Source organism: Hesperophylax consimilis, chromosome 3, assembly GCF_061612785.1.
Source record: "Hesperophylax consimilis isolate HC1 chromosome 3, BYU_Hcon_1.0, whole genome shotgun sequence".
Classification (NCBI taxonomy): Eukaryota; Metazoa; Arthropoda; class Insecta; order Trichoptera; family Limnephilidae; genus Hesperophylax; species Hesperophylax consimilis.
In genome coordinates, this window is record NC_142838.1 from 31,592,006 (window position 1) to 31,618,289 (window position 26,284).

At 35.7% G+C, this 26,284-nt stretch overlaps 1 protein-coding gene across 5 annotated transcripts; it reads right to left on the minus strand.

Annotated features, from left to right (window-relative positions):
• Positions 1-919: 919 nt before the first annotated feature.
• On the minus strand, positions 920-24,504 carry Ars2 (arsenic resistance protein 2). 5 transcript variants are annotated; one of them, XM_089650296.1, is made up of 15 exons: positions 24,150-24,504; positions 22,669-22,926; positions 18,543-18,731; positions 16,574-16,640; positions 15,155-15,344; positions 14,363-14,644; positions 10,216-10,406; positions 9,409-9,663; positions 8,781-8,921; positions 7,921-8,109; positions 6,885-7,205; positions 6,351-6,608; positions 5,953-6,080; positions 5,693-5,827; positions 920-1,372 (listed from the first exon to the last, which is right to left on the minus strand). In XM_089650296.1, exons 1-15 carry the CDS (start codon positions 24,296-24,298, stop codon positions 1,294-1,296), a joined length of 2,832 nt encoding a protein of 943 aa, XP_089506422.1. In that variant the 5' UTR covers positions 24,299-24,504; the 3' UTR covers positions 920-1,293. The 5 variants fall into 5 exon arrangements, with proteins under 5 accessions (XP_089506422.1, XP_089506432.1, XP_089506415.1 ...); XM_089650306.1 differs by lacking the exon at positions 920-1,372 and adding an exon at positions 1,673-2,093 and having other exon boundaries at positions 14,363-14,620; XM_089650289.1 differs by lacking the exon at positions 920-1,372 and adding an exon at positions 1,673-2,093.
• Positions 24,505-26,284: the final 1,780 nt, after the last annotated feature.

The window sequence follows — 26,284 nt, forward strand, 5'->3', positions numbered from 1 at the left end:
TAAACGAAAATCGAATATTATTTGAAATGCAACTCAATTAACCTTGTAATATGTTTATTACGGTCCGCCTATCAGTATTTGCTCATACCAGCTTCCTTTAAATACGCCCAACATCTCTCGCTCGCTTGCACATACATAGTAGTTGAGTGGATGCGGAACAGAGAAAGAGATTCGAATCGGGTTTCATGGTCATAAAAACCCTCATTCCAGGAATTGAATTATTTCAATAACAAATAATATACTATCTTTTTGTTGAAATACCGATGTAAACGAAAGGCATGAAAATAAATATAAAAAACAGACTTGCATTACGATTCGATAATTATGTACATATAGTTGGGACCTTTAAAGAGAGATTGGTTTATAATATTAATATGAAAACATTGAATGATTCCGTCTTTTCTGCCATTGAAATGAGGCCGGCGCAAAAGTAGAACTACCCTTCCTGGCCAACTTAACTACCCTTCCTGGCCCTTCCATCAATCAACTGAACGGGTAGAACTGATATCTTGCCAAAATTACCATAATCTATCCAGCATTTGTTGATTTACTACGAAACTTAGATCAAAATACTAATAATAATTGAGGAGCTGGATGTTATAACAACTTAAACGCGCACAACCATGTTTTAGCTCCCACCGTCTTTTTAGTATCTTCCATCCCTCCTTTAACTACTTTGTAAATATTACTTCTAAAGGTTTTACACAGATGGAGCTACATGCAAAAGTTTCAACACTAGTTACAAGTAAATACTACGCATTTAAAAAAAAATTTAACGCGTTTTACTCAAAATTACAATTTTCATCATAAGTTGTTATTGCTTTCCGCTCCAAAATATTGTTCTATTAATAAAATAAAAACATTTTTAAAGAGGTACTTTTATTGAATAAAAACATAAATAAATTTATCATTAATATAATTTTATGATATATATGATAAATGTGAATTTTTAAATGAAATGATAATTGAGTTTGTACAACGAAAATGGTACTAAGAAGGTATGTTAATTAAACACATTATTTCTGGTTTGAATACTTTTGGCGTAACAAATGCCCACAATCACAGATATAATATAAGATTATACTTTCATTATAAGACATGCAAAATCAACAGGTTTAAAAATTATTCTTTTTTTTTGCGAATTAAACAGTCACATAAAACAATCGAGTCAAAGTACTCAAGAGTTGGGATCTTCAATTCATAATCAAGTAAAATATAAATAATCTAGGATGTAAGTAAACCGAATACGAAGCGACAGTGCGATGGAGTCGCTGGCTTTCTCGGGGAGAAGTCTCATATGAACTCTTCCGGTTCTCTGGGAGCATCGAGGTCTCGGTAGTGAATCACCGGGCGGAAATCTGACGCTCCACCCCTTGAATATAATACACCAACATTATCATCAGAACAGTGCTCAACGCATACATTTAGGGATGGACATTGAACACTGCACACTAAACACTGGATACCTTGCATGCAAAACCTTCAACGCTATTATTATTTTATTGTGTTGTAGAAAGTAACTGCGGATGGGCGTCCATTTATGTATTACTAAAATTATTTCAAGCACTACAATCTACTTTTTTTAACTCTCACAAAGAAATAATATGTTTATTAACATAGTATTATTATTATTTTAATACATAATAAAGATGAATCTGTCTAAAAGCTCACTTTGATTTGATATTATAAAACTCACCGCAATGTTAATTGTGAAAGTTAAGAATAAGATAGGAGTTGTTTAGAATGTGGTTGAGTCAGTGAAAGTAACTTGTACTTACCCCCCAGAGCTAGTGGAAGGATGAAGGAATAAAGGATATTAAAAATAATAAAATAAATTATTTTAAAAATTTATTTGTCATAAGTCAACAAGTTCATTATTGACATAATGTATAAAAAGTTTTTGTTCTACGGTTAGAACGATTTTGCAATAATACCAATATGTAATTGGTCTCATAACAGGAGAAAGGAATATATACTTATTTTGTCAATCGGAAATAATGATAAGACATTAAAAGAAAGATATGTCGCCGTTCTCTGGGAGGTCTAGGTCATTGTATGTTATCAGCGGTCTGGAGCGGTCCACATGTGTTTCCCTGAAATGTTTCTTTTTCTTTTAAATCTGAAGATAAAACTATTCCATATTATGTATTATAGTTTGGATGCAATTTTTTTTATATCGCCTTGGAAACTTCAAATGGCCCATTGTCAATCAATATTGCTTGATAACTGAATCACTTAATAGGAGTTAGGAATACTTCAGTCATCTTCGATTAATTCATTCAATTTATTTTTCTCACGAAGTCCTCATCCATCTCTTCCTCCATGCCCGTTTCTTTTTACTCAAATATCTATAAAATTCATACATTATTTTGCAACCACTACTGTTCACACCACATACAAAAGTTAAATGCGTAGGTACATATCAGTGCTTGTATACTTTTAAGGAGTAACTTACAAAGCATGTGTTAAATTAATTAAAGCACCCTCAATGCTCTGTGTAAAAAGGATTGGCTCAAAAAGTAAAGCCTTAAAATTATTCCAAACACCTCATGATTTAATAAACACAATGCTACATTCAAATAAATAACACCTAAACAGACAAACACAAGGCAAAAATGCAGAGATAATGACTGCTCAACACATCCTTACAATTCACAGGACTCGAACCTGTTCCATTAAGATTAGAGAACAGGCATTCTAGCTTTAAGTTAAGATTTTTACAGCCAATACGTTTTGTAGTATAGAGCTGTGTTGCACTTCTTCCTCCACACTCGGGAAAGCCTTAAGTGTGGAGGAAGAAGTGCAACACGGCTCTATACCACATAAAGTATTGGCTGTAATACTTTATATGGTATAGAGCAGTGTTGCACTTCTTCTTCCACACTCAGGACAACCTTACAGTGTGAACCATCAGGCCAGATATTTTGGATATTGCAAGTTAGTTCAACGAGGAAGAATCCAAGCACAGCACAATATCCCACAACGCAATAAAAAAATATAAAGCATTTGTTGGTTGTTTAGAATCAAAAATAAAAATATTATTATATAAAGTGCAATTATTATTATAAAAAAGTAATTCTATGAAATAAAACTAGTGTCATCATTTTATTGAGTTTTATTAGCAAAATAATAAAAATAAATTCGCCATCTACAGTCCATAAATATATTTGATCTTCAATATTATAATATTTACAAAAGTACAAAAATAACATATTTTGTTATATTATTAGAAAGTAAAAGATAGAATTTACTTGTTAAATCATTAAACACTAAATTTAACAGTCTTGTCATGATAGATAAATGACAATAGTAATCCAAAATTATAGATTAGTCAGACAGGTTATGGATGTTAGAAAGGCTTAAAAATAGCCCAACAATGAATGATGCTTAAAACGAATTCAATAAAATGATGACACCACTTTTACGCACAGGATATGAAACAAAAGAATTCAAACAAAATAACAACCCCTCAGTCCAAATTCATTTGTTAAAACAATTGGTAATAATATATTAAAATATAAATTAATGGAGCCTCAACCATAAATAACTGAATTAAAGGTTGATGTAATTTGATATAAAAAGTATATAGAAAGTCATTGGGGCAGCCGATAGATAATTTATGTAGTACATACATACATAATAGAATAAGATGGTACAGTAGAACCTCGTTAATTCGAAATCCAGCGGACATCAAAAATCAAATTTCGAATTAACGAATTCCCACGTAATTCGAAATTTTATGAAAATTTAAAAAAAAAAAAATACGCCTAAAATCGATTTTTTCGGCCGCCTCTTCAAATCCGGGTGGTATTTTAGTTGTAAATTCGTATTTATACCAATTATTTCTTTATTTTCGCGGTCGATTACCGTAGCGGCCGGCCCTTTAAATTCAGATATTCGCAATAAATTCGTAAAAATGCTATATATTTACGCGTAAATCGAGATTTTGCTGCGGATTTCGGTCGCGGCCTACCCTTTAAATTGAGATATTCGTAAAAATACGATATATTTCCGCGTAAATAGAGATTTCGCTGTAATTATCCGTCGCGGCCGGCCCTTTATTTCAAATATCTGAATTTGAATTCGTAAAAATACGATATATTTCCGCGTAAAACGAGGATTCGCGGCCGTATTCCGTCGCGGCCGGCTCTTCAAATTCAGATATTCGAAATATATTCATAAAAATGCTATATATTTACGCGTAAATCGAGATTTCGCTGCCGATTTCGGTAGCGGCCTACCCTTTAAATTGAGATATTCGTAAAAATACGATATATTTCCGCGTAAATCGAGATTTCGCGGCAATTTTCTGTCGCGGCCGGCCGTTTATTTCAAATATCTGAATTTGAATTCGTGAAAATACGATATATTTCCGCGTAAAACGAGAATTCGCGGCCGTATTCCGTCGCGGCCGGCTGTTCAAATTCAGATATTCGAAATAAATTCGTAAAAATATGATATATTTCCGCGTAAATCGAATTTTGTCGTCAGTTTTTCGTCGCGGCCGGCCTTTTAAGTTCAGATATTTGAAGTAAATTCGTAAAAATATGTCATATTTCGGCATGGATCGAAATTTTTCGGCCGATTTCCGTCGCGCCGTATTTTTTCAACTCGGATATTCGAAGTAAAGTTAGTAAAAATACGATATATTTCCGCGTAAATTGAAATTTCGCGTCCGATTTCCGTCGCGGTGATGAAATACGATATATTTACGCGTAAATCGAAATTACGCGGCCGAGTTTCGTCGCGGCCGACCCTTTAAATTCAGATATTTGGCGTAAACTCGTAAAACTACGACATATATCCGCGTAAAATGTATTTTCTCGGCCCTTTAAACTCGGATATTCGAAATAAATTTGAAAAATTACGACATTCCAGTGTAAATCGATTGAGATTTACAAAATAATAATACTAATTAGGACGATGTATAACCACGTAAAAATACATTTTTCGGCGTTTTACCGCCACGGCTGACTTTTAGATTCAGATTTACGAAATATTATGATTTATTTTCGCAAAAATCAAACTTTTTCGAATTACATGAACAAATTTTCGTGCGCGGACAAAAATAAATTTCGAATTACGAATTAACGAATTTCGAATTAAAAAAAAATTTGTATGAAAAAATTTTTCAGCGGAAATTTTTTTTGCGAAAATTTCGAATTACGCGTTTTTTCGAATTATCGGGGTTCGAATTAACGGGGTTCTACTGTATTGAATTACGCATTACTATTAATTTGCAAGTGATAAGATCTGACCCTACTTTGAAAAAGGGTGGCGTTACTTTATTAATGAAGAGAGCAAAAATATTTAAAACAAAAAAAAAACATCATGCCTTCAATTTGATTAATAACCCAAATGCAGCTCCGCGCATAAAATAATGTGCAAATAATTTGTGCCGATCTACGAATGCTTATCTGTGTATGCAATCTTTTGTTTTTTTAAATGTATGACTATCAAAAAAGTGACAACATGTCCGATATTCTTAAAATAAACACATTATTTTATATCGTGAAAGCAGTGAAAAGATTAAGGCTGAATAATTGAAATAAACAACTGAAGTTATAAGAACTCTAAGGGTAAAATTTTATTGTTTATGATGGCCCATCGAATGTATTCTATACCGACTTATTAAGGACTGTTTGAAGGGTGTGCTCGTTTGTTTGCACCCCGGAGTGATCATTGTGCGTACCTTCCCCTGGCGAAAGCCCGGCCGTGTCGCGCCGGTGCATAGGAAGCGGGTGCGTAGGTGGGTGGCGCATAGTATGGCGCATGGCCGTAGCCGTAGCCCCCTCGGCCGTAACCGCTGTAACCTCCTGAACCATAGCTGGAACAAACAAACAAATAAATAAACACCTTGTAAATGTAACAAACACTCCACAGAAACACACATTTAAAGGGGTTTAATTAATGAGAAGCATTGTATATAAATAGTGATGAAATGACAAGTACCTGGCGGGATAGGCAGAGGGCTGGTGGGCGGGCTCCGGCCTCCTCTGAGGGGGCTCCGCCAGCTGAGGACGCTTTATGTCTCTGAGGTAGTTGTTGAAATACTCCACTTCTTTTCTGACCTCGTCCACCTAACCACAAACCAACATTAAACTCATTAATAATACTAACCTATAGGGTTGTAATAGCACAACCTTTTTTTTTATTTTGAATTACATGAGAATTTGTCAATTCAAAATTTTGTTTTCGAGGATTTGTGGATTTTAAATTAACGGGGTGCAAATGCTATGTGCAAATCCCTTGATATTTATAAATTCAAAATGAAAAGCAGCTTGACGATGCCTGCAGCAGAATAAAACCGATAAAAACAAAAAATAAACAAGTGGCGAAGTAATAATAACCTTTTCTCCGTGCTTATTGAAGATATGTTTCCTGATGAAGTCGGGGCCCTTGAACTTCTTTCCGCTGAGCGGGCACAGCCATTTGTCCTTGGCCAACTCCTGCGTGTTGGCCAGCACAAATTTCTCCACCTCGGCCTGGCAGTCCTTGGTGCCCAACTTCAGTAGCTCCTGCTCGTCCATGGTGGGGATGTCCTGCAGGAAGGCTGACATCTTGCCTTCGAAGGTGCGCATGTATTCCGACAGCTCATTGGGGGTCACCTGAACAATTTAATTTAGTTTACCATATATTACAGCCCAGCTTGCAAAATTAGTTTCGCATACATGCCATATACATTGCCACAATCTAAACTATAAAGCTAAAAAAAGTAGGGAGCTGAAACAGCAAAATCAAGTATACAGTTATTAAACATAAGTTTTCGTTCAAACAATGTTTTGATTCTTAATGGTGGTCACGTACTAGGGCATCTCTGGCATTCCACTTTAACTCTGCTATGTAAATAAAATCTACAATCGCAAATTAGAATGATGACAAACCTTAGTAGTGGGCGCTGGTCCGCGAGCGTGCATGATCCCACACCTGTTGGGCATCTCGTCCTCATACGGATACTCGCAGTGATTGTAATAGTCCATGGAGTGCACAATCCTCAGGTACAGGATGAGGCGGTCCAGCACGGCTGTGAGCTGCGGGTCCCGCTCCACTGTGTCAGCCCCCTCGGTCCCGTCGGCCGGGGCAGAACCCTCGCCGGTGCCGTTGGAGGCCCCCAGACCCAAGAGCTCATCTTCCTCAGCTGAGCCCTCCTCGATCAGATACTCGGTGATGTTGTGCAGGACAGGATTAGAGGACACAAGACCAAACTGGAAAGAGGCAAAATGTTTTAACCTTATCTATGCGGATGTTGCACATGTGATCCATCAGTGGCTATCCTGGCAATATTTATGGATCATATATGTATTCGCAGGCGTTGCATATGTGATACATGAAGTTTCAAATATTTTAACTTCTATACACATTCACAATGATGAAAAGTGCTGATCCTCCTTAGCCAAAAGTGTGGAAAATATAAATTGCTATTCTTCGAGAGTGATTTTTTTTTAACCACTCAAGCGATTTGCAAAAAATTTTTTTTATCCACTCAAAAGATTGCAAAAACGTTTTGAGCGATGAAAGTGCGAAACGCCGCCTGCGGTTGCATCGTTCCTTTCTTGTAATATTTAATTATTGAAGACAATATTAACGATTCTTAAAAGAAAATTTGCAACAGTAAAAAAAAGATATGCTAAAATGTATATATATTCATTTACACTATTATTTAACACCAATCCATAACCAATTTGACACCAATCGCTCAAGTGAAATTCAATATTAACAATATTCTTTCATACTGATTACAGTGAAATCCAGAAAAAAAAAATATATATATACTTATGTAAGAAGTTTTTTGGTCCCTTGAAGACAAAAATTTTTAAAATGCCCCCATTTTTCTCATATTAGAAGTCTTTTTCTCCGGTCCACCTTGAAAGTTTCACTGTTTACTGCCAACCTCCAATAGCATATGCCTACAAATCCTACCTGTGTATCTGCTCCTGCCTTAGTTGAGTCTCCCCACAAGCCGGCCTTGTTGTCCAGCAGGTGACACAGGCGGGCTGCGAGACGGGCGTCCGACCGCACCACCTGACGATGCAGCGTCAGGCCGCTCACCGGACGAACACGACGGGAAAGATCGCGATTCACAATAGCGCCAAGTTCGCAGTCACGCAACTGAAATAAAACAAGTATTGTAGACACATTATTTAAGATAGTCCTCCAAACTGGGGAGTTTTGTTGTAATCTCTCTTGTTACATGTAACATGAGAGGGAAAGGTTCAAACTATCAGTAGTATGTCTTTATAAATAAGTGTACTAGCTCCGAGTGTCCTGTATGCGACTTGATTAAAATAACTATAAATAATGCAACTCGTACTCATAATGTAAGCAAAAAAAAAAGGAAAGTTAGTTTGACGCGTACTCGCGATACTTTCTGTGTGCACAGACCCGTTCAAATGTGCGGTCTTTAACCACTTAATGCTAGTGTTTTTATTAAAAAAAATCAGGTTAAATAAAACGATGCCTTCATACATACACGAAAATGTGAAAACAATATAGTAAAAACGAAATAAGCAGCTCAAAAACACGACCGATCTCTGTGGCAAACTGCAGGCAAATTCAAACTGCGTAAAATACATTGCTAACTTTTGATGAGCGTTACTCGTGTTAGCTAAAAATAGAACGCTGCGAGTCGAAACTAGCGAGTGTCACTCGGGCTAGCAGAAATTGGAATGCATTAAGCGCCCGAGTGTGACTCGTTCAAAAGCATTAAGTGGATAAAATAATTTGCCTGCACATACATTATCCTTTTCCAAATAAAATATTAAGATGTAATTTTATCATACCCTGATGTTGTTGAGGTTCCAGCAGATCTCCTTGATGTTGACTTCTCTGTGGAAGGTGACCCAGCCTCGGCGGAACCAGCGGCGCTCTGGGAGTGGGTCTGCCAGGGCTACTCGCAGGAAGCCTCCATAGCGCTTGCACATCTGCACATTAAATACATTCATCATTTCATCTTAATTATGTTTCATTTTGTAGGTCCCCTCATTTCAAATCAATGGGATTTACATGACTGACCTGATTTAACAATTAAAAAAACTGTTAAAATGTGTCAATTAACAGTGAGAGAAGCTTAAAAAGAAGGAATTGTACAATAATCTTATATTCTAATTTTGCAATAACTTAATGAGTAAAACCTCAAATTGTAATATTTTAATTATTGAATTCAATATTAGCGATTCCTTAAAAGAAAATTTGAAACAGAAAAACCTGAAAAAGATACGGTCACATCTAGGACTTGAACCCAGGACCCTTGCCATGCCGGGGCACAGCTCTAACAACTGAGCTAATGGGACCCATGAATTTTCGTTTAGTTTGACGTCTAGATTGCTGCTAGATAGCGTCTAATCGATAATATTGTCTTCAATAATTAAAACTTATATTCAGTTCAATAGAATAAACTAGGAAACTCACAGCTTCAACTTCCGTCTTAGTGATAGTTGGCGAAAGGTTTCTAAGGAAGATGGACGTGGTCTTGTGCATGGCTCTAGGCTCCTTCTTCTCAGGCTCCACTACTTTATTCTCAGAATCCTGGCTCTGGTCATCAGTTTGTTTCTCCACTTCCCCATCCTCCGTGGGCTTGTCATCACCTTTCTCTTCTTCTTTGTCGTTCTCGTCCTTCTCTTCAACGGCCATCTCTCCGTCTTCATTATCCGCATCCGCTGGTGTCTAAAAAATGATAAAAAAATTATACTGGTAACCAAAATGTATTTTAGAACAATAATGAACTTGAGTGAAAAATATTATGGCTTAAAAAACATATATTCTTATGGAGCAACAAATGCTGATTTTGAATATACAAGTTTTTTTGTACAGAGAATAATAAATCATCATTTAAAAATGATTAAAACCATAAGAGACTTAAACGCTCTGTGATTGGTCGGCGGGTTCTAATGGAACTTACAGAGCTACCTTACGGTCGGTCATCCGCGCGCATTAGAATGCGGACAACTTTGTGCAAAGATGGGCTGCGTGGACTTGCACCACTGCGGTATACAAATTATTTGAGAAGAATTTACGTTTTTTGGAAATCTTGTTAAATATGTCATACTGACCCGAGTGGGATTGACTTTACTATTAACTGTACTTTGAAAAACGCAAACTTTGAAAATTATTTTAACTATGAAATCGACATTGTAAAAAAAATAATACTGGTATTCAAGTTAAAGGGTTTTTACATTAAAAAAAACTCATTTTATAAAAATAAGTATCAGTTATTACTTCTTTCTTCTTCTCGGGTTCCTCCACCTCGTCAGTATGTCCAGGCGGCTGAGGCTCTCCCTCGCTCTTGCGGCCGGCCCCCTCCTCTCCCTCACTCTCCGAAGAATCAGAGGAGGAGGAGGAACTGGAGGAGGAGCCGCTGGAGCTGTTGGACGAGGCGCGGCTGCGCTTTCGCTTCATGGCGGCCTTAGCTACAAGTGGAATAATATATTACATCTCAGGTAAATTAGCCCATGTGACTGAATAATTAAACAAAATGTGGCATTTACAGCTATTCATGCCAGATGGAGTACCGTTGTTTTGGTTTACATAAGTCCTCCATAAGCATGCTCCTATTGCTTACTCCGGTACCTTATGAAATAAACTGTATCATTATTTAGAAGAAGACAAACAAGAATAACTAATACATATCTATCAACAAAGAGTCCAATCTGTAAGATCCAAGTGTGAATGGATCATATTCGCGGCAGTCACGTATGGGAGAAAAGAATTACATTGTAAAAGAGTGTCATAGTACATAGTGTATCCCGCAAGAAAAGTTAAATATGCAGGTAGATTCCAAATTTCTCAATCTATCTTCATAAAAATCGTCTCATCTCTACTTCGTCTACTCATAAGTTATCTATCACGATAGCTGGGGAAAGTTAGTATGCTATTATATACTCTTTTAATACTTTATGCACAGTGGTTTTTGAACATGAAATGACTCGAGAGAAGTGTAGCATTTTGTATTGTGATGTTTTCGGATCATCGTAAACTAGAACCTACGTGACATTTTTTTGTAAGTCTTAAATTGAAACTGATACATATCGAAATCAAGTAAAAAAAAGATTTACTTTTTATTATTTTTTTTGATAAATTAATGTTTTTTTAAAGACAAGATTTTATTTATGCATAGCACAAAGGATAACAATTATTTTTATAAGCAATAGTTGTTCGCCTGAAACACTCATCCACATTGAAAAAATCTCCTGATAAAAAATACATGACGCCAACGGGACTCGAACCCGTGTCCATTCGATTTCCGGTCGAAAGCTCTGACCACTGAGCTATGGGGGCTTATTTCTTACCCGAGAAAATATTCAATATATGCTAGTGTTTCATTCAACAATTACTGCTTTTTACATTTTTTCACCTGAGAACAACCAACTTTATTTTTATATGAGAAAGGCATTGTAAGTGCTAAATCTCTCACTAGATGGCGTTGATACAAATTGTATACATTTTTTAGGTGAAATACTTGGACTTGTCAAATATTAATTATTATTTTTTTTGATAAATTAATGTTTTTTTAAAGACAAGATTTTATTTATGCATAGCACAAAGGATAACAATTATTTTTATAAGCAATAATTGTTCGCCTGAAACACTCATCCACATTGAAAAAATCTCCTGATAAAAAATACATGACGCCAACGGGACTCGAACCCGTGTCCATTCGATTTCCGGTCGAAAGCTCTGACCACTGAGCTATGGGGGCTTATTTCTTACCCGAGAAAATATTCAATATATGCTAGTGTTTCATTCAACAATTACTGCTTTTTACATTTTTTCACCTGAGAACAATTTTCTTTGTGAAAAAATGTGGAATATATTCGGTTTATGGGTGAAATTCCTAAAAATTAAAACTAGTTATTTTTATACTAACTTTGGGCCGGGGAATCCGAATCTGGAAGAATTAGGTGGCGGCAAGCAATATTAACTGAATTACACGACTTTAAAATTTCGACGCACAAACAATTTAACTGGCCATTTTGAACGCTTTCTGACAATAAAACTAGTTATCTTTATACATCTTTATACTAACTTTGGGCCGGGGAATCCGAATCCGAAAGAATTAGGTTGGGGCAAGCAATATAAACTGAAATACATGACTTAAAAATTTTAGATGCAAACAATATACAATGCCATGTCGATGCGTTTTTTTGACAATAAATCCATAGAAAAATAACCAAAGATTTATAAAATTAAGTGTTGCTAGTAAGCAATAATATCAATAACGTAAAATAACATGTTTATAATTTCAGTAATATTTCTTATTCAAACAGTTAGATTTAGTTTTTTCGTAGGAAGCAATCACTTTGTGGTTAGACATTATATATTAAATCAAATAAAACACTTTGTTTATTAACCACGACAGTCGTGGTTAATAAACAAAGTGTTTTATTTGATTTAATATAGTTAGATTTAGGTTTATTATCACGAAAGGTGAGTTTTTATGTCGGGGGAGACGAAAAAATATGCATTTTATATTTTAATTTTGCTAACATTATTTCAATTACGTAAGTATTTCAGTTTTCAAGTAGTTTAGCGGCTACGCTAGGTTTGTGTAACATGGTTTGTGATAGAAAAGAAAGTGCCCCCTTCGTAGCGCCTACTCGCGTCAAGGCAAGAAAACATCCCAGTTTTCAAGTAGTTTAGCGGCTACGCTAGGTTTGTGTAACATGGTTTGTGATAGAAAAGAAAGTGCCCCCTTCGTAGCGCCTACTCGCGTCAAGGCAGGAAAACATCCCAGTTTTCAAGTAGTTTAGCGGCTACGCTAGGTTTGTGTAACATGGTTTGTGATAGAAAAGAAAGTGCCCCCTTCGTAGCGCCTACTCGCGTCAAGGCAGGAAAACATCCCAGTTTTCAAGTAGTTTAGCGGCTACGCTAGGTTTGTGTAACATGGTTTGTGATATAAAAGAAAGTGCCCCCTTCGTAGCGCCTACTCGCGTCAAGGCAAGAAAACATCCCAGTTTTCAAGTAGTTTAGCGGCTACGCTAGGTTTGTGTAACATGGTTTGTGATACAAAAGTGAATAAAATGTATCTGAATACTTTACGTAAATGAAATAATGTTAGCAAAATTAAAATATAAAATGCATATTTTTTCGTCTCCCCCGACATAAAAACTTACCTTTCGTGATAATAAACCTAAATCTAACTGTTTGAATATGAAATATTACTGAAATTATAAACATGTTATTTTACGTTATTGATATTATTGCTTACTAGCAACACTTAATTTTATATATCTTTGGTTATTTTTCTATGGATTTATTGTCAAAAAAACGCATCGACCATTGCGTTATATATTGTTTGCATCTAAAAATTTTAAGTCATGTATTTCAGTTTATATTGCTTGCCCCAACCTAATTCTTTCGGATTCGGATTTCCCGGCCCAAAGTTAGTATAAAGATAACTAGTTTTATTGTCAGAAAGCGTTCAAAATGGCCAGTTAAATTGTTTGTGCGTCGAAATTTTAAAGTCGTGTAATTCAGTTAATATTGCTTGCCGCCACCTAATTCTTCCAGATTCGGATTCCCCGGCCCAAAGTTAGTATAAAAATAACTAGTTTTAATTTTTAGGAATTTCACCCATAAACCGAAGCTTACCCAAAAATGTAAAAAGCAGTAATTGTTGAATGAAACACTAGCATATATTGAATATTTTCTCGGGTAAGAAATAAGCCCCCATAGCTCAGTGGTCAGAGCTTTCGACCGGAAATCGAATGGACACGGGTTCGAGTCCCGTTGGCGTCATGTATTTTTTATCAGGAGATTTTTTCAATGTGGATGAGTGTTTCAGGCGAACAATTATTGCTTATAAAAATAATTGTTATCCTTTGTGCTATGCATAAATAAAATCTTGTCTTTAAAAAAACATTAATTTATCAAAAAAAAATAATAATTAATATTTGACAAGTCCAAGTATTTCACCTAAAAAATGTATACAATTTGTATCAACGCCATCTAGTGAGAGATTTAGCACTTACAATGCCTTTCTCATATAAAAATAAAGTTGGTTGTTCTCAGGTGAAAAAATGTAAAAAGCAGTAATTGTTGAATGAAACACTAGCATATATTGAATATTTTCTCGGGTAAGAAATAAGCCCCCATAGCTCAGTGGTCAGAGCTTTCGACCGGAAATCGAATGGACACGGGTTCGAGTCCCGTTGGCGTCATGTATTTTTTATCAGGAGATTTTTTCAATGTGGATGAGTGTTTCAGGCGAACAATTATTGCTTATAAAAAAAAAAAAAAATGATTTACTTTTTAATTAGAGGTTTTGTTGAGTTGGAGTAAATAAACAATGTTAAAAACAAACAAGATGGGGGGAAGGGAAAAAAGAAACAGAGAACGATATGGTCTCAAAACAGATTCAACTTACACTTACTTTTGACAGGGGGCGGTGCAATAGCTGCTGCCTCTTCCTCCGTGTTACACTTGGAGAAGAGTTTAGCCTGCTCCTGCAGCTCCCGGTGGTGAGGGTCAATGTCCATGGTCAGCGGAGCCGCTTTCTCGGGCTCTGCTGGCACTTTGGGGGCGCTGCTGGTGTCTGGCTCCGACTTCTTTTCCTCGCCCTCTGAATCAGCTGCCTCTTTCTTGACATTCTCATCTGAGTCTAGAATTATCTCCACTGGTTTGGCTGCAATCAGATCGCTATCAGTATCTAATGAAATTGAACATATTTGATTAACTGTTTTACACAGTTTTTTGTTGTTTTCCCAAAACTTATAAATAAATGTGCGCAGAAACAGAAAAAAACATGTTGTACAATTCTCTGTTAACACTGCTACGAAGAACATACGAAGCTTTAAGTTTGAATGTAGTGAGGTATTCATATTTATGTACAAAATTATTCAACCATATTTGTGTGGCATTATTTGGGTTACATTATCATTTTGTAACAGTTCCATTGAGGTGATATTTCTCAGAAATGGTGCTATAGAAAAAAGTCAATCAATAATATTATTTTTTGTTGTTTTGAGAATGGGAAGATAATGGGCAATATCTTAACATGAAATGTTGAAATTAAAAATTTTCTATTTTAGAAATAAACAATAAAATGCGTGGTAAACAATTTACGGATTTGTACTAATGACATGTTTCTATGAAATGAAATATCTGGTAAGTGAATATTATACATTTACCAAATGATTTAGGAAATGATTTGACATACCATTCTTTTCTTCTACGGGTGGTGGTTTGGGCTGCTCATCCAGAACCTTGAGGTCTTCATCAGTTCCTCCTTCCAGCTTTATGACTACGGTATCCAAAAGCCGGATTATTTGTTCTGACTGATCAACGTCTACCGTTATCTTCTCCATGAATTGATTATTCAACAAGTCTAAGAAAACTTGAAGGCGGTTCTAAAAAAAAAAAAAAAGTCAATTAGATTTATTGAATCTATACAGAAATTGAAGCAATAATTAACAATTCATTTGTCAGTAATAATAATACAGTAATCTCTCACGAATCTGCCACCCCAACAACTGGATGACAAGTGTCCAATTTGTAGTCAAAGTGGCAGATTTTAGTACATACCTACAAAATATACTAAAAATTAAAAGTTATTTCGTAAAAAAAGACAAACAAACAAACAAACAACGCTATCGATCTTTTGTAAAATTTCCATATTTAAAATATTTTTAAAGTTAGGGTGTTATGGTGTTTTATTACGCAATTTTGCTGTTCCTCCTTCTTTGTCCAATATTTCTGACAGCATTTTAGTGTCCATCATCAGATGTGTAAATTGTAGTGAAGTGTGTGTTTATGTATGTAGAAGTGCTACTGTGTTGCGCGCTCCAATCTTAGGACCGATAATCTTTATATATAAAAATCACGTGTCACTGTATTCGTACACGATTATCTCCGAAACCGCTCAACCAATTTTAATGAAATTTTGTGAATGTGTATCGATGGTTCCATCTTGAAATATAGGATAGTTTTGAACCCGATAGGTGGTGCTGTTGACAAGATCTAAAAAACTATTTTGTGTGTCGGTTGGGGCAGCACAATTTCTACCGAATTACAAGTGGCCCTAGAACAGAAAGAGAGGATAGAACGCCTTTCTCTGCCCCAATTACAGTAACGCGACATATATCGTACAGTGCTACTAATGAATATTTTAAATTACACTTCAGGTGAACCTTCACTAGACTGCGCTATATAAATTAACACAGTACTCTCTCAGTAATCCGCTGCTCGTTCCGAAAACTACTATAATCCAACATTATTTTTATCTAATTATTGAAGACAATATTAGCGATACCTAAACGAAAATTTGAAACAGAAAAATCAGTAAAACACTGATTACTATGACATTTCATCACTGCACAAATGGCGGATTACTATGTTTCACAGTGTTTTACATCGGTTTTAGTTTCGGTAAATATCTATCAGATGTTGAGCAGATGGAAGTTTATCGCTTATTTTCCTGCATTTATCGCTAGCGGCGTTCGGTTGCCCTGTGTTCTATAGTAATCAAACGCGGACACAAATGTTGTGTCCTATGAAGCTAATGTGATGCAGCCACAAACTGATGAGTGTCGTAACAGAACAAGCACACTAATTTACTTAAACATTTTGGAATGTATACCTTTAATGAGTTTTGCTGTTCTTCTTTGCGTTTCATCGACTCCTCGGGATGATACTTAATCTTGAACCTATAAAATTAATAAACATTAAATAAATTAACTAACAATCTAAAAACCTTATATTTTTCATTTATATTAATCAAATGTAAAATGAAAGGTGAAAATTACTTGCGAAATTAAGAAACAAATTCACAATGTTCCACAAGCGAACAAGAATACACCACTCTGAACTCATGAAAAGAAATCACAGACAACAAATCAAACTGTGAGGCGGTGCGGTGACAAGTAATGGTGCTTGAAGACACAAAAGAATTCTTTTAATTTTTTTTAACAGTGGAACATTGTTGAAAAGGGTGAATGATGAAAAGAAGATATATGATGAAATGAAACAAATAAATATAAGGTTTATCCTGCAAAGAATGAAACAAGTAGTAATGTAAAAAAGACACTTCATCTTCTCACCTGTTCTCCATAGAGTGTGGTACCTAAACCTGAGCTAACACGCGATGTCCGAGGCATTGCGCGCCCCGGACGAAATACGGAGCTACACGGTATCAAGTATAAAACGCGAAGCTAAGTTTGTTTGCTAAGTTTGTTGCACATCTTTATGAAAAATGTATTCAGTTTTCTTACGGAGAACAGCGCGAAGCTAGCCGGGCTGTCGACTGTAGGGACAAATTTTCATACATTAAGATTTCTATCAGGAGATTTAAAAGGCTTATAGATTAATGTTATCGAGTATTCTGTAATGGTGATACTTTATTTCATTTACATGCCAACCAACATAAGCCATTTAATTCTCAGTGATAAATAGTTTTAAAAAACACATCTTTCTCAGTGATAAAGATATGCTACCTGTTTTTCTTCGATAGTTGTTGCTATTTTTTAATACATACTCTTCATGCAAATTTATCTAGTGATCGTGTTAATTCTTGAATATCATGTGGATAAATGATGCACCATTTAAATTATTCAGCAGCATATGAAAACATAAACATTGGGTTCAGATACTAAAACTGAAATTCACTGCTGCATTCTGAGAAACATACATATAATGAATACATATTCTTGCTATTTGTTTTTGGGGTGTTATGCCGTGTTGCGCTAACTCCTTCTTTAGCCAACGTTTCGGACATCATTGCAGTGTCCATCATCAGGGCAGATGTGTTATTTAAATAACATGATGTCCGAAACGTTGGCTAAAGAAGGAGTTAGCGCAACACGGCATAACACCCCAAAAACAAATAGCAAAAATACTTTTGGCCGTGAAAATCTTAAATCATTTTTGAATACATATTCATTTCTTGAAAACCAAAAATATTACAACTGAAAATCTGGAACGTTCATGCAAACTCTTTGAAGTTGATAATAAATATGCATAGCCAAACCAGGACAGGATCTTCTTTCTGTTTTTCTTCTTGTTGTGTCCATCTTGTTCTATTTTTTTTACTTAAAACTTATATTCTTCAAAATACAAACATTTGCATACCTATATGAATTTAGATAACGTTGTGGAACATCAAACATTGTAGTTACATGAAAGCATCCAGATAGACTTTGGAGTCAATTAAATTTTCTCTTAACCCTTTCAGACCTCAATTAAAACCGGCAGTGGCAGAACATATTTGATTACAATAATATTGGTAGTTATTCGAAGTTATTGCTTCCACATAAAATGGCAAATCGTAGACTGTATACCAAAAACACAACATTTTCTAATTGTTTTTTTTTTTATTACATAAAAATTAAACTATCTTCAAAAATTATTTAAAAAATTATGAAACTACCAATTTTTATTTGCTCTGTATATATATTATACAGCGAGGAAAAAATTCTAAAATCCTTGTATTTTCAAATATACATACAGTCTGAAAGGGTTAAAATTTAAGATCCTGAAGAGTTAGATTAATGTTTTCTAATCTATTTGAGGAAATTAGTAAAAAAAAATAGCATAGTGATTAGCAATCTTACCATTCTTCATCTTTGTGCGCTACAAAGAACTCATTGAGCTGCTGCCTCCTGAACTCCAGCTTATAGTCATTGTACTTCTTGATGGCATCTTCATCGGTGATGGAGTCATCTTGGGCAGCGAGGAAGGCTTTGAAGGTCATCATGGCAGGCTGGGTCTCACCTGTTGCCGCACCACCGATGCCCGTTTCTCTATTAATTAAAAAAATATTCGCTTTAGCTCATTTAGCCCAGTCGGTGGCTGAGTTGACATCGCGTTTGGGTCCCACCCAGGCGTAGTGTGTTCAATTCCTCAGCTAGCTAAGTCCGCTTACTGTGGCGGTAGTAAAAGATTTAGGAAGAGGGATGAGGGATTAGGATTTAGGATTAGGAGAAAAAATACCGTTTAGATTCTAATCATTCATAATAATAATTTCTAATTAAAATCACAACCTAAAATGCAACACTTTACCTAAGGTTGTACCACTACTTATCAATGTTTTCATGTTGAAAAGCAGGCAGCCAACATCGGGATAATAAATAATTATAAGCAATAATTAGTCATCCGAAATACTAATACAAATTGAAAACATCTCCTGAGTAAAAATAAATGCCGCCAACGGGAATCGAACCCGTGCCTTCTGATGTCCGGTCAGGTGCTCTGTATCCACTGAGCTATGTCGGCTTATTTCCAACCCGCCAAATGATTCAATATGTACTAGTACCTCAATCAACAATTACTGCTTATTATATATATATTTTTTTTATTTTTTTTCACCTGTAAAATTGTGAATTATTAATGTAAATTGGGAATTATTATAAATAATTTAAAAGTAAAAAATATCGTGGGTACCGCTGGCCGACTGTTCTTACAAATATTGTATTACAGACAAAACCAAAGCCATTATTATTTCATGATAGATTGATAGCGTAGAATGTTGTATTATGACATTTCCAAATAAGTTTTTTAATAAAAACAAATGCAAGTTTAGCACTTTAATTCAGTTAAATACTAATACGTATTAAAGCATTGCAAGAGGATAAAAGGTGGGTAGGTAGTATTTATTTATATTTGGTATAAATTACTCACTACCTACCCACCTTCTATAAATAGTATAAAATAAAGTCGATATCCACAACTGTTTGTTTGTGCGCTTAGTTCTTCTAAACTACGCAACGGATTTTGATAGGGTTTTCATCTACTTTCTCTATCTTTTATAATACATTCATATTAAATTTATATAAAGTAGAGAAAAGTCGATGTTTTGTAATCAAGTCGTAAATAAAATATTTTCAGGCGCTTACATTGCTAACGCTGGCTAAACTTTATGAGATGCATCAACATAATGTACTACGGAATTGTATATCTTAAAAAGCCCTACAGAAAAGTCGATGACATATGTCTATCTCCTAAAAATAACCCCCAGCAACGCCGGATAAATGTCAGCTAGTTTAGAAATAAATTGGGGCCTCTTTTTCGGACGTAAGCCAATATTTGTATGCAACCAAACCTATTGATGGACTGGTTTTACCAAGTAAAAAGACAGTGAAACACATTTCCCAAATATAAACTCTGTATTTGCAGGATATACATTTAGGGCCTTCCTAATAAATGTGTTTTAAGTTTTACACAACTGATAAATAACCATTAATGTTTCGTAAATTTAAACTTGTTAAGGGGGGGACAGCATTTTTATGGTTGGTTTCTGGGTATACAGGGCTTATACCTGTTTTAGATGACACCTTTTTTCATCCAGTTTGTGTAATGTGTTCTATGTTGGTAGTTGGTACCGTGAGTGACGTGTTTTGATTTTCGTACGGTTTAAAATGGCAGACATTATTTGACATCTGCAGAACATCTGTCTCTCATTGATTTAACAATATTAAGTGAAAATGTTGCATGTTTATTTAGTTTTATATTTTGAATATTAATAAAAAGTTTAAGTATTAACCCTCCGTCGGGCGCAGCCAGCCTCAGAGGCCAACCAAAGACATCTTTTCCCTCTCCAATTCTCAAAGGCCCCTTTCCTTCATTTTACTCGCCTAACTTTAGGGACGTCAGTCGTCGGTCTTTACGCAGCTCACGTACACCTTCCCTGGCTTCACAGGCCGCATGCACCCGATTGCATCACGATTTTGAAGGTGAGTTTTTTCAGGATATTTTTATTTGCAGTTGTTTATTATACTTAAATATGCCTGTTCTGTATGAAGTTCGTCAGTATCTTGAGAAATAAGTGCTGTATTGGACCCTGGCCTTTTAGGCAGAGTGCGATCCATTGAATTATAATTTCAGTTTTCCTCTTTTCAGGCATTTTATATACATACATATGTTTCTGCCGAAATGGCTAGAAAATATAATTTCTCTCAACCCAATGATGTTGATGATAGGGTAAATTTTCTTCTCGATGATGATGCTTCTGAAGATCCATTTTTGGTTGAAGATTTGGGCGATGAGAGCGACATCGGATAACTAGCTCGACGAAGTCTGAGTACAATTGGAATGCGAAATGGAATTGAAATTGAGTAAGATTCAGTTGCCAACTTGCTTGAAAAGGTTTTTGCCCCACGAGGAACGTGAAAAAAACCCCACATCCCCTACAACACCTCCCAAAAGGCGAAAGTGTGGAATTTGTTTGGTTTTCATCAACCGATCTGTTTACTCCACATAAACGTGCTGTGCCAAACTTCTTTTTCGGCTGCTGATTTGGGAACCTCAGCGTCCGTTTCTGGCTACGGCTGCAGTCAGTAGAGACTACCACCTACCTTACCTTTAAATTTTTATTACTTTAAATCTTTTATTACTTTTATGGAGCTCGGTTTGACCAATTATTTTGAACACTGTTTTTGGAAAATTGTTTATTTTCTTTATTTTAGTTTATGGTTGGTAATGTTTAATTAACTGGTTATTTTGTGTTATATTTGGTTTAATTCCTTTCTATAGATCCTAGTAAAGACTAACCGACAAGTATTTTGTATTAGAATTAATATAGTGGAAGGTGGGGGCTAAAAATATGGCATCTCAGGCCGGGTGCGCCCGATTTCGGTTCGCCCATAGGTGCGCCTGACGGAGGGTTCTATAATAATAATAATATTGGACAATTTGTATAGCGCCGCTTTTGTGAGATATCACCTCAGGGGGGCAAATAAGTGTTTATTACTGATTGTGAATGTGTATTACTGTTAGGTATTGTAAATTTTATGATTTGACATTTTGTTTTGAGGAAATAATACACGAGAACTTTACATACGAACATCATATTGTATTAATGAATGAATGGAGACAGGGTTGTGAGAGCTATTGCTTTGGCATCTGCACTGCTGTGTTTTGGTAGTTACACCTCATACATTATATGAATATTGTACCAATTAAGATACGATGATCAGGTAGACTATTTTGCCAAGGCATATCTGTAAAAATTATTATGATAAAGGTTCAAAGACGAACGGGAAAACAAAAACATCGACTGGATAAAAATGTGACAAAGCTCGCAAATGACAGTGACAGACGCTTTCATAATTATAATCTAGGGTTATGTTCAAGGTGTTGCCATTTTTCGACGATTTAGTACCGTCTGAAAATATTATTTCTTCTCTAGTGGCAACTATCTGTATGAAATCGTAAGTATGAAAATAATTTTTATATGAAATGGCACATACAGTTTTTGTATTTGCAGTTGAATTATTATTGAGTTTATTTCGTAGAACTTCATTTGATGTTTAAAATTTTTTAAATAAATAAAATTTAACTAGTTATTATTAAGTTCTGCAAGCATTTTAGTTTTGTGGTAAAAACTAAAGAACACTCACTACTAAAAATATATTGAAAACGTATGTTAAGATCTGTAGGTGCTGATTTTACAGAAGCAATCTCTTAGTGGTGGCACTATAGCAACTATTATAAAAACGTCATATTTTTCTAAGTAGGTCAATGATTTATCCAATGTCTATGGACTAGATTCATGAGTAACAGAACTATTACCAATAGCATGTATTTTTTTCTATCAACCTTCACAATCCTGGCTTTGAAATGTGTTTTAGTAAAACCCTGGATCACATATTGCGACATCGGGAAAAGGGGATAGCCGCCGATGGATCACCTATTGGACAGCCGTGTAAATCAGGTTAGTAAAAAAATAGTGTTAGGACCCACCTTAACGGAGGCTGATGTGCGTGCATAGGATAAGCATGGTGCGCCGCATGACCGTAAGCATCATGTGCCCAGCCGTACGCGCCGTAATCATTGTGCGCCTGTGCGTAGCGACGCTCATCAGGCCAGTCAGGTCCGCGCGCCCGCTTGGCTGCAGCTCCCTCACCTCGAGCGGGGCTGTAGCGACCAGCCCCGCCGCCACCCCCTCCCCCACCACCCCCTCTGTATTCCCGGTACTCTGCCCGACCGCCACTGCGAGCTCTACAAAAGAAATATACCAAATTATATTACTAAATAAGAAAAGTGTATCTTACATCACAATATTTTCACACAGAGGCAGGAACTCAACCCGCATTATCAAAAGCATAGATCACCATGCTAGGTATAAAGAATACAAGCAGATAAAAGAAAATTTCCTACTGTCATTATTTCAATCTTAGGCACAGAATATTTATGTATGAGGTATCAAGACAACACTTCTGAAAAATATACTGTATCAGGTATCTCAGCTAAGAGCTCGTTTTAAGGTCTCGGGGGAGAGAGAATAATTATAATGGGGATATCATGGGAATGCGTCGTTGAAGTTGTAAATGGAAGTTTCTGTTTTTGACTTGTCTTTATACCAAGCATAACTTTATAATTTACCAATGTTCCTCTGCCGGGGTAAGTTAAGTGAATAAAAAGATGAAACAGATTTGTCCTGACACAAAGTTCTTATTTTCACCAAACCAATTTTTTAAATTAGGTCATTCTATTTTGCTAAGTTAGAAGTTGGAGACTTTCTTAATGTTTGATGAAAGAGAGCTACATACAACATTTGAAACACATAATAATAATAATATTACAATGTCTTAATCTTTATTTAAATGCTTTAGAATTAATATTAGTGATATACCTGTTTGGCAGTTTTCCGGAGTAAGAGCGCCCTAGTGGTATATTTTCTTTAGAGTGCTTCAATCTGTGGATAATGGTTATATATATCTAAGGATGTTATAGGTATATTCACAAGATCTGTAAGGAGGAAAGGAAGAAACGGGTAGGGCAGGATGGAGAATAGAAAAAATTAGAGAACCCGTACCGAAAAACCGGATATTATATCCCCATTCCTAGTGAAATTCAATAAATGTAATACAGTTAGGTATCAAAAAATAACTCGCCCAAACAAATAATCTCTGACGAAAATTAATAAAAATAAACATAAATTATTCAAGATAGCAGTGCATATGAAAATATATCAAACTAGCTGAATGAGTTAAGGAACGATAACTATTAAAATAAGAAGATATTAAATAAGATTTACATTATTCGTGGCAGATTTAGATGGAAGCGGTATGATTATAGTTTAAATGAGAGGCTTGAATTGTTTTTTTTTTACCCGATCATCACTTCACCCCAGAATGTTATTGAAAGGTTTGGGATTTTGGCTTGTAGGAAAGATATTTTTAGGTTAACATGGGTATGGTAATTGAAAATAAGTATCTAACCTGTCTTGCCATTCCTCTCGTCCCCTGGAGCGTTCTTCCCGTCGGTCGCTTCCTCGATAATTATTTCCTTCAGTGCCCCCGGTTCCAGCGCGTTCCCCACGGAACTTGTCACGTCTTTTGCGGTCGTACTCATCGTCACTGTCACCCATTGCAATGGATAATTGTAGTTAATAAATATTAAAACCACTATTCGAACTTCGTTAAATGAAGATCGTCACGATTCAATAAATGATAATAATACAAAAACATAAATCTTTTGACCTTTCGGGAGTCCACTTTCTGAATTTCACGGAACGAATAATTTTCAGTTTTCACCCACCAAAAGACGGACGCGCTCCGACATGAAATGAGCTGCAAGCAGTGATGTGCAGTGATGCCACACCGGGAAAAATGAAAATCGGTAAAATACGCCTTCACACAGAGCGATTTTAGTTGATCAAGTCGAAGTTGAATGACACTCGAAAGCTAATCGACAAGTGTGTATAGCCTTTCGACAGAGTTGAACAAGTTTTTAGTTGAACGACGAAAGTTGAAAGCCCGTCTACTTTTGTTGTTCAAGTATGAGTCATCGTTCGATTTTCAAGCGACTTGAAACGTGTGAACATGTTTCAAGTCGCTTGCGATTTTTAGCTCCCCGCGGTCGAAAGTAGACGTCAAACGTCCCTACTGAGTGGTTTATTTATGCGTACCTAGTACCTACCATGGCATCGACTTCAATGAAAAAATGTATTAATTGGTCGGATGACATGATGTTTAGATTTATTGATCTATACCAAAGCCATCCCTGTATTTGGGATCAGAAGCAAGAAGTTTACAAAAATAAGAATGCCCGTGACACTCCAATTAATAATATTATTTTTGAAATGCTGCTGTAACTTAGTAGTTATTATTATTAAATATCACGTCTCTGAATGTTTTAAAAAGTAATATTTTTTACCTTCATAAAAAATTTTAAGGCATTAATTGCAATGAACACTTATTTTATAAACAATGATATCGTATTTTTGGAACTCTGTGATATAAGTCAGATTTGAAAAAGAATCCTCCGTTGCCATGTATCTAAGCGTAATTTTTTTTTATTTAACAATTTTTTTATATAAGATAATGTGTCCTTACTGGGGTACCCCGTTCTAAGGTCACATTGTACATGGTTATGTGTTTGAAATAGTATATAAATTTTTAACTTAGTTTTTGCTGGGACAGTCGCGCGCATAACTGTGTCCTTTTTTTGGATTTTTAAAATTTTAGACAACAGTACTTCTTCCGAAATTCGCACATGATTGCAATAGCCTTCGGTATCTTCTAACGCCATCTCTCAATATAGTGTTAGAAGCACCCATTTCTTTTCCCCTTATAATCCATTATCTGGCCCACATACAACGTTTTTTTTTGCTTTTTCATATTCTAAAGTTCGTTCTGTAACAGGTCCGAAATCATAGGGTCGCACGATGGTCGCACGCAGCGATAACTTCACTCGATGTCATCTTGATTAGCAAAATCGGTTCGAGTTAAAATGAAACGTCTGAATTATATCTTGTTCAATTTTTGTCGTTCAATTAAAATCGCTCTGTCATTAATAGGGGCTAAGTCAGTGATGAATTCCTGAAAATTTTCGAATCCATGGGGAGGAGGGGGTGGCTAGAAATTTCAGGAGGGACGAATAATTCCCCACAATATTTTGACATTGAATTTGGGGGGAGGGTGGTTTGCGAATTTCAGACGAGAATAATTCCTCACATTTTTTCAATACCTCGGGGTGGGGGGTAGCTAGGGAGTTTCGGGTAGGTATGATTCCCCACAATATTTTCAAATCCATGGGACTAGAGAAGTTCGAAAAGGAATAATTCCACACATTGTTATTTTCGAAAAAAATTGCCCGTAATTCATAATCTTTTCACTAAATTTGGAAGATTTTTTCAGTATATCTTCGGAAAAGTTCGGTTAATTTTCACAAATTTCGGTAGATTTTCTAGGAATATCGTTAGATTTTTGCCGAAATCGGTAGATCTACCGAAATTTCGGTAGGTATGGCATCGCTGGTTGTCGTTTAGTTATACGAAAATGTTACATAGAGGCCCCTGGTAGGAGCCCTGGCAATTGATACCATTACAAAAAAATACTGATATATGGGGCCA

Excerpts from the sequence above, each read along its gene's own strand:
- Ars2 (XM_089650289.1), bottom strand. The coding sequence starts at position 24,298 with ATGGGTGACAGTGACGATGAGTACGACCGCAAAAGACGTGACAAGTTC. Across the intron at positions 6,609-6,884 it reads GACCAGCGCCCACTACTAAG|GTGACCCCCAATGAGCTGTC; the intron begins GTTTGTCATCAT and ends TAAATTGTTCAG. Across the intron at positions 6,081-6,350 it reads TCAATAAGCACGGAGAAAAG|GTGGACGAGGTCAGAAAAGA; the intron begins GTTATTATTACT and ends GTTTGTGGTTAG.